Source organism: Denticeps clupeoides, chromosome 3, assembly GCF_900700375.1.
Source record: "Denticeps clupeoides chromosome 3, fDenClu1.1, whole genome shotgun sequence".
NCBI lineage: Eukaryota > Metazoa > Chordata > Actinopteri > Clupeiformes > Denticipitidae > Denticeps > Denticeps clupeoides.
The window spans coordinates 5,502,265-5,511,814 of NC_041709.1; the positions used below are offsets into that span (position 1 = coordinate 5,502,265).

Consider the following 9,550-nt stretch of genomic DNA (forward strand, 5'->3'; position numbering starts at 1 on the left):
ATCAATCTGCCTGATGGCCCCAGACATTGAAGGTGATTCATGACTGTCCTTCTATAGTTAATTATCATATGTTGACACAGGCATGTATAACACACATAGAATGTACATATAAAACCAGTTTTTTTTCAATCATTATTAAAATGAACTTTAAAATGACATTATCGTTATACACATTATCATAATTGCAGCATGGTCATATAAAGTCAGTTGTTTTTTAAAAGTCACACAAATATAAATCTAATCACATTTTCACAAATACATCCAAATAATTTTTTCCCCTTGGTGGAAAAGATTAAAATCTTTATAAGTGGGTGACATATAGTCTTGTTTATAGCTGCTCATGTCAGTATTTTTCCAGCCATAATTGCTTTTTCCACTACTAGAGGAAAGAAAATTTATCATGGTGATATCCTGCTGGAGTCATCTTAAGAGAGGGAGACTCTCCAGCTTATCAAATTTTCCATTATATGTACAGAACTATTTATACAGAAGGACACTGGACCCAATATATCACTGCAGAAAGGACAGAGCACAATCACAAGAGCACAGGAGAATCTGGTAACTCTTTAGCACAATGAATGAAATGTGTATGTCATTGGGAAAGAAATATGCTCAAATGTGGCTTCTGTGATTATTTCTTGGCCTTTTTTTAGCCAGACATAAAATAATGAGTTTCAGGACCAAAAAAATCACATCTGGAAAGACTTGGTCATTACACGTGTGCTCAAACAGCTAAATAATCATTACTCCAGCATTGCGAGTCATTAAGAGTAATGACTTCTGAAATGACATGCCTTGGACTTTAATGTGCATGATGTGTGGCCGTCCCCTCTTTGTGACCCCTCATAACCAGATACGCAAATTAAACTCTGAGTAGATGAATTCCAGAGTAGATGAAAGCTCAACAAGCTGCATGAGGTATTTACAGTACTACTGAGCACAAACTGGATATGCCACACTAATATATTTAGTCTATTAAATTGCTCTCTGGCTTGCCCCCAGTCTGTCATGGGAAGATGGGGTCAAATGGAAATATATGATAGTGGGGTGACTTATTTAAAAGCCTCGTGTGCTGCTTCTTTGTGACCTTATTAGTTATGGTTTGGATCTCCTCTGAAAGTGTTGTCAGAAGCTCTTGGGACAGAAATGATTCCACAAATTGCTTGTGGTTTAAGAAGATTAAGCTTTGTTTTTGAGCTTTGTGACTTCACCAAATGAACTTTTATCTTTCCAAATTCTGCAAAGTTATTGTTAATTGGCTGTATAATAATTTGTTTGCAGTTGTGCTTGTAAAATATTCATTAGAATAAAAGAGTTGAAAAATGTTAGATTTAAGTAAACCCAGGCTACCAACTCTGAATAAGTCATTTTAACAGAGAGAAGGGGTAAAAAATGAAAAGATCTTTCATTTTCCCGAGTACCTGGGACTGTGGCAGGTGACGGTAAATGCACAACACCCATTAAGATTGGTCTCTCACATCCACAGAGCAGCTCCCAATGCTGCAACCCATGAATAAAGATGTTTTGCTCTTCTGGAAATTGGCTGGCTGATGAGGCTTGGTTCTGTTCACAGCCATCTTTTTAACTGTAAATGAACAGAACAAAGTACAAATGAAGCAAGATTCCTAAAGTAATGTAGAGGTTCCCATTGCACCACAGTTAGCTGTGAAGCAGTAAACCTTTTTTAATATGAGATATGATTGTTAGATTGTTTTTTAATATGATTGTTAGATGTGCCCTGATATGATCAAGTCAACACAGAGATGGAGTGTTGTGCATCCAATTAGTTTTGACATTTGACTTTTTGTTCTGTGAACTACACTTGACTGAAATTTATAATTGCTGAGACGTTAAATGCAATTTGTTCATTTCTGATTAATCGGTTTGGGCTATGTGAGCATAAAGAAGCTTTAACAAAGATGTGTCTAGTTAGCCGATGGCATTTATTTCTGTTAATTGGCTGAGCATGGAAGGAGATTTTCCACACACAGTGAATAAAAGCAAGAAATATTTTTAATGAGATTTTATTCTGTTCCTAAAGGTATGGTAAGTGTGAAGAACTTGCTAGTTAACACATTTATCATTAATTTGTTCTTCTTTTTGTAACTTGGGATGAAAGGATCATATAAACTTTGCAAGGTTCTGTTCTCTTCAATTTGCATACATCCTGACTGTATTCATCCACCCATCTTCTAAAAAACAGTCATATTTCCTACCGATATGTGATGTACCAGAAAGTCACAGATCATAAATTCATCAACAAATACATTACATAACTTCCCAAATCTCATGTTTATACCCGATCAGTAACCTTTTGCAAAATATTACTGTTGGAAGACACTGTCTACTATAATTTAACACATTTGATGTAACAATGTTATTCTCCACTCACCGAGGTTTTTCTGAGTCAGTGCAGTGCATATCTACCTTTATACTTCCTTTCATATTCATGACTTGAAATGAGCCTGTTTCTGAGTATATCATTTCATCCACATTTTTAAGTTCCCAATGAGTGGGAGTGTGCAACAATCAGCTGAATAGAAAAATGATGATCATGGTGAGCAAATGGACCTGGCTGGTTTTAGATTCATTGTGTGATGTCTGATAAACCATGTGTTTCTGTGTCAGTGTTGTTCTATGGTTTTATCCATTTAAAGAGGACACACAGCAGCCTGCTGATTCACAGGATGAGCTCTAAATCCTTTTTCCGATCCTCCAGTCATTGATCCTAATGAGACATGGGGTGAACATTGTCCATGTTTGCCATTTTTGAAGGAGCCTGTAATCCTTCATCTTTGTTTCAAAGAGGATGAGAAAACAGTGATGGACACCACGTTGAGGACTCAGTGGAGCCCCACAGCTTGGTCTTTAGAAACAACCTGCCACGTTGGCTGGTAGACGTAATTAACTTTTCATCAAACAGGGTAAATCCACTCCAAACCTTTATCTAGCTGTCAATGGATCAAGAGGCGGTCAGTGTTCATTGTAGGCCAACGTGGCAAAATCTTTGACGAAAGACAGTATATAAAGAGGGACCCAGTCAGCCCGGTCACATCTTCAGCTGAGAAGAGGATCAGGAGCCAGGCAAGATAGAAACAGAGACACCAGTCGACAGAGCATCGGCAGATCTCCAGACATGAACCTTTCCATCTTCTCTGCGTTGTTTTCCGTGGCACTCCTGTCTGGGTGGCATCTCACATCTTTTGCCCTGCCAGCAGAGAGAGCAGAGGACTCAAACTCAGAGTCAGACCTTCTGGTCCCGTTCCTCCATGAGGAGATGGCCTTGAAGAGAGACGGAGACTCCAAGATCATCGTGGTCGGAGACGCATCACTCTGGAGGACCCTGAAGGCTCTGGAGAGGGGCACTCCACACTTGGCCATGGCGGAGAACCTGCTGACTGCCGAACGGAGGGAGACCAGCCAGGAGCCCAACCCCAACATTGCCATCCTGCGGAGGGACACCATGAGGTGCATGGTGGGAAGGGTTTACCGGCCCTGCTGGGAGGTGTAGAGTCCAGGTCAAGCTTCTGGCCAGATCCTGTCTTGTCTCATCTTGTCTGATTTTGTAAGAAATGAAGAAGAGGAGCAGTTTATATCTCTACTATACCTGAATGTAAAAAGATTCAATTAAATTATAAGAAAGCATTTTCCTGCTTTGTGTTGTTTATGAACTTTACATGTAGAAGAAATGTATACAAATAAGGAGGAAGATGTTAACATTTCACAGAATCAGTGTGTTTTTCAGGACATTATGAACATTCTTACACATAGACGCATGGTGGTGCAGTGTAACCTGGGTCCTGGGGTTATGCTAAATAACCCTAGGTCCATGTGTTTCTTCGATGGACTGGTGGTCTGCTCAAAAGAGAGACACCGGTTTACCGTGGTTAAGTGGTTTTACTACATGACTGAAAAAGGTTGATGAATGTGTCTTAAAACTAAAACACAAATTATAAGATGTTGCAACTTGGAAAAGGGGTTCAAGAAAATTCCATATTCCACCCCCACACTCTGGCCCATAGCCGTTTGGCAGAACATACCTCCACACTCCACTCCCCTCCATTACTACCCACAGCCTGCCTGTCGGACGGAGCTGATTGGTGACCCGTTTAATCTCAGCGTCCTGTCTGCATGCAGTCACTGGCCAGGCTGCAGGACGTCTGCAAAGGTTGCAGAATCCCATCTTGGACGTGTTTAACAGATTATCATTGTAATGGATTCATAAGGCGTATGTGTGATTTGGAGCAATCTTATTTCAAATATTAATTACACTGTAAAGGTAAAGGTGTTGTTCAGAGATGATTTAATGACAATCTTAACTGAAAATACTGGACGGAGAAAATGGTAGCATCACTCTCTTCAAGGCTGCTTGGAAGTTCCTTCATTTAGCTCATCCATTCATATTATAATTGAAAATGATATAATGATATAATTTGTCACTGCTTGAGGATCTCACCGAGGAGCTGTAACCTCCTGCCAGTTTGGGAAACATTAATTAAATGGCTGCCATGCTATCTGCCTGTTTGAATTCTCAGCCTTCCTGTCAAGGCCAGATACAAATAAGGATGGCCAAAGATAGGGAGGAAGATACACTAAGCAGGCTGAGGACTCTAATTGAGGTCATTTGAATAGTGTTACACAAACAGGAGAAGAATTGTTTCTGTTTTGGGTTTTTTTTTGGTCACTGGATATTCCTCATGACCTTGCAGTTCTTTGAGGTGTTATGGAAAATATTGCCTGGTTTATAATATTGTAGAACTTGCCATAATCAAGGTGGGGGAATTCCTGTTACATAAGAGCACTGTTTGATCCCTTCAGAATTTTCCAGATTTCTACATCAATATGACTGCTACTTAACATACTTAAATATTAATTGGCTAATACCTATTCTTAATTTTTTTCTGAAATAATAAATTCAAAACTGTCCAATCTGACAAAACTGGGTGGTTCTCCCTCCTCCATTCTCCATAACCCTTCGTTTACAGTGCTGACAATAGCAAACATTTTCACAAATAACCCCAAAACACCTGTTTTAAACACAAAAAAGTATTATACATTGTCTTGTCTTTGCTGAACAAAATACTCAATATTACATATTTGTGAGTGGCTGCATGAGCTTCTTATGGAGCAATTTAGCCCATTGCCCCATACAGATCATCTTTCAAAAAATTTCAATTGTGACTGGACATGCAGGATCTCAGTTTCCTAATAGTTTTATCAACATTATAAAATCTGCTAAAATGGCCTTTTCCAGCGCGGGCCAGAGAGTACATGCAGCAGTTTAGTCAGCATTCATTGGAAACCGGACAGGGATGAGTTGGCACAAGTGGAGATTTAATTGCTCTTAAAAAGCCACAGATGTGACCTTATCCTTCAGTCTTTGAATTAATAATAAATCTGTGACAACCTCTTGTTTTGCATAAAAACATGTTAAAGGAAGTCCAGCTTTAGTCACTGTAACGGTTAAGTCCTGAGAGGCCTGTTTAAGATGGTGTCACATTCTGCACACAAGCCACTACCCGCTTTTACAACTCAGCGGCTCCTCTAATAACAACCTCAACTTCAGATTTAATTACAATGGCCTTGCACTTGTCAAAGCCATTCAAAAGGACATCTGCACTCCCCATGAGCATAATCACAATGCACAAAGAAGCAATGCACAGTCATTCATGGGAAAGAGGCACACGGGGTGTCAGAAAGGAACACCAGGATGCCACTGAAAACACAGTATTGTGACAAGCTGGTAATGGCGTCACCGCGCGAACGGTGTAAAAATAGTGCCGGAATGGCCATTTGCTGTTTCCATGCTTGGAAACTCATTCCAGCTCTTTTTTTCTTCGTTTTGGGTACAGAAATAATATCTGTAAATATGAGTTGATATGTGATGGGTAAATTCTGTGAGTGAATTCTGCTGCAGCGAAGACCAATTAAAACATCGCAACCTCCAGGTTCCCAAAGGATCTGGAGAGATTTTGCTGATAAAATGCTCTGTGCAGAAATTAAACCGAGCCATGCCTACAGTGCATAATTACAAATTCTCTTCGTTATCTTTAACAAAGATGACAAATGAGTCTAAATGAAACGAGTAACAACATCTCGGAGCATTTTGATGCCGTGGTACGAGTGCGCTGCTTGAGTGCTGTGCTGGTGTAATCCTTTGGCAGGCGTAATTGAACACCTTTGAAAGGTGACAGTGCAACATTATTAAAATGCACTCTGTGCCTCAGGGCATGTTATTTTCCCCTTGTTATTCAGGAGGTGGTCCAATTTTACAGATTTTGTCACACGAACATGAATATGTGCATCACTAGTTCGTAGTTTCAAATTCATTAGCTTTGAAATACCACACAAAATTAGGAAAACAACTAAAAGACAAGATGTTTATTCAAGATGTTTATTCAAGATGCGTATTCTGACCACTTGTCAGATTGGACCCAATAAAAAGATATTGAAAATTACAAACAAATTGTGCATTAAAGGTTTAAAAAGGTTGTTTTTATTACCATGCCTGCATGTTAAAAGAATGTATGTTTCAAGAAGAGTATGATTGTGTATTATGGTTTTCCACTTGATTCTGCTACTTTATTAGGAAGTGAACCATCAAAATGTACTTCGAGACCCCTGGAAAATAATATACATCTACATCCATATGGCATGAATTATCATATCTTAACCTTACATCTGTGTTTGATATGATAAGAAATTCATTAGGACATATTTATTGTAGTTTAAAAGATGAATAGTTATTTGCTGAAATGCTTGAACAGCAGGAGTCCTGTTATATGTAGATAACCCAAACACCAGTGGAGTTTTAATGGCTGCAAATTACGTTGGCCTGCCGCCAACATTCTTCTGAATAATTATACCTGATTTACAATTCGGAGGAGAAAAATTACATCTGGAAACATTTTGTTCCTATCTGGCTCGTCTGTCCATTCAGATATGTTGATTTAACATATCTGTTTTCTCTCTCTCTCTCTATCTATCTATCTATCTATCTATCTATCTATCTATCTATCTCTCTCTATATATATATATGCCATAATAAGAATTTTGTTAAAGATTTTAATTGTGCTTTTGTGACCTTGTGGTTGTATTTTGCTTTGCATAACTGACTTGGTTATGTTCCCCATGGCGTTTTTTTGACACTTTCATACATTTTATGACATATATTGAGAACGTAGCCTGCAAAAAAATATATAACCGGGGCAGTGGTGGCTTAGCAGCTAAGGAATCCAGACCTATAATCGGAAGGTTGCTGGTTTGAATTCTGAGCCGCAAGGTGCCACTGAGCAAAACATACTGCTCGCCGGGCGTGTTTCATGGCTGCCCACTGCTCACCAAGGGTGAATGGTTAAAAGCAGAGAACACATTTTGTTGTATGCACCGCATGCTGTGCTTGCTGTGTTTCACAATGACAACCAATTCGATAAAAAGAATATTAAAACCCTGAACAGAACCTTCTGCAGAGCCAGTCTGTTGCTCATCTTACTGCACAAATTGAGTCAGAAGATGAGAGCACAAGAGGACATGGTCACCCCGGTCAAGCAGAACAGCCTGAAATTAAATACTGCGGAGATTAAAACCTGTGAGGAAACAGTAGCCCCTTCCCAGCTCAGCGAGTGGGTAGAGCAGACTGCTGCAGACATGGCGGCTTTGTATTACATTCCTGCAGTTGGGCAGCACCCTTTCAGCTCGCTTCATCTCCATCCTAAGCACCCTATAAGGCCCAATAAGGAACAAATACAATATAGATTCTATGCTGATTCTATGAGTCTATGAAGTGTATTTTTATATATTGCTCAATAACAAAAACATGCATGGAAGGTTGAATGTTACAGTATTTCAATTTATATGGGATTTTTCCATCAATGTTAAAAAAACATGTATTCAGTGACCCTATTATAAAATAAAATAATAAAATTTTTAAAAATTGGGAATCTTGCTCTAAATAGCAGATGCAAGGGGAGGCCTGTTCATTTGGAAAACCCATTTCACAGTGCAGGGTGTGCAGCCAGTTTTGTCTGTCCTGATTCTCTCAGTCACTACATTCCCGGCCTTATTCATTTATTCTTCTGATGACTGATTAATCCAGAAATAAAAAAAATGTTAGATCACATCAGCCAACATTTCAAAATTCAAATTTTCAGTCTGATGTCTGTGTCTTTCTGGTTGGGGGTGTACTGGCCTGCCGTGATACGAGATCCGTTGATCTTTAAGATGCCAAATTTTGTTTTTAAGTTGTTGTGTAACAAGAAAGGCCCAACCTGACAGAGATCTTAAACTAGAGTCCAGGAAGAGGAGATGACTTCACATGAAGGAGAGAGGAGAGGTTGTAAAGGGCGGCAGAACAAAGCAGACTGACTAGGAAACTGCTTTTTTTATATCAAAGAAGGTTAAATGGAATTGTAAATTCCATTTAATGTTAATACAGTAGGTTGTCATGTAAAGTACTCATCAAACTTTACATTCGGATCTATCTATAGCCCTTTTTCAGCCATGACTGTGTGCTTCCATAAAAACCATCATTCTTTCTTTTTTTGACTGTAATGCATATAATTTTGCTCATGTTTGAACACACATGTTTCATAGTAACACACCAGACCTGATCTGTTTTTCATGGCTGTGAATGGAATAATTTGCCACATTTGTACATAGAGCACTAGCAACGACAGGCCTGACATCTTCACGCCCACATCGTTTCTCACTGACCATGTGAATGCTGCTATAAACTGCACCAGTTAACCACAGCACTTAGCACATTGTGAACATTTAACAGCCTGGTGCAAATGCAGATAATATGTATAATGCATGTGAACTCCTTGCTTTATCTTCCCACACAGTCCTATAAGACTTTCATATTCAGAGTAGCACATCAGCAAACACAGCCAAGGCTTTGCTGAAAATGTACACATTCAGGATTGGATGTGTGCTCATTAACCCCCTTAGCTCAGGTCCAGAATTAGACTGAATTCATTTTTGATAGTTCACCTTGTTCTTGTTGCAGTCCTGAAGCCTAACTGGCCATTGGGGCAGTGGTGGCCTAGTGGTTAAGGAAGTGGCCCCGTAATCAGAAGGTTGCCGGTTCGAAAGCACCATACCGTCCCCCCACACTGCTCCCCGGGCCCCTGTCATGGCTGCCCACTGCTCACTCAGGGTGATGGGTTAAATGCAGAGGACAAATTTCACTGTGTGCACCATGTGCTGTGCTTCTGTGTATCACAAGTGACAATCACTTCACACACATACCAGATTGTTATTATTACAATGATGCATGATGAAACAGTGAGTGTATGTTATGTATTGCATTGATTAAAAAATGCATCGCTATAATAATTTGATTGTTCTTTTGGCTAATTGATGAGCTGTGAAACCCAGTAAAGTGGGGGCTCGTACTGACGGAGACGCCCAGAAAAGAGTCAGAAAAGAACAATTTAACTTTTTATTACAGACTATATGTATGTGCAACATAACTCAGTTCACTTCATCTTGAGTGTTGTAGGCATCTAAATCCATAACGTGATACCAAGGAGACATTTACGGTATCTGT

The 9,550-nt window shown here is 39.4% G+C and overlaps 1 protein-coding gene across 1 annotated transcript; it reads left to right on the forward strand.

The window, feature by feature from the left end:
- Positions 1-3,069: 3,069 nt before the first annotated feature.
- pmchl (pro-melanin-concentrating hormone, like) lies at positions 3,070-3,638 on the forward strand. The gene has a single exon (XM_028974191.1). The coding sequence runs from the start codon at positions 3,137-3,139 to the stop codon at positions 3,509-3,511; it is 375 nt and encodes a 124-aa protein (XP_028830024.1). The 5' UTR covers positions 3,070-3,136; the 3' UTR covers positions 3,512-3,638.
- The last annotated feature ends 5,912 nt before the right edge of the window (positions 3,639-9,550 follow it).

What these genes read in the sequence shown, in the direction of transcription:
- pmchl (XM_028974191.1), top strand. Translation starts at nt 3,137, where the DNA reads ATGAACCTTTCCATCTTCTCTGCGTTGTTTTCCGTGGCACTCCTGTCT.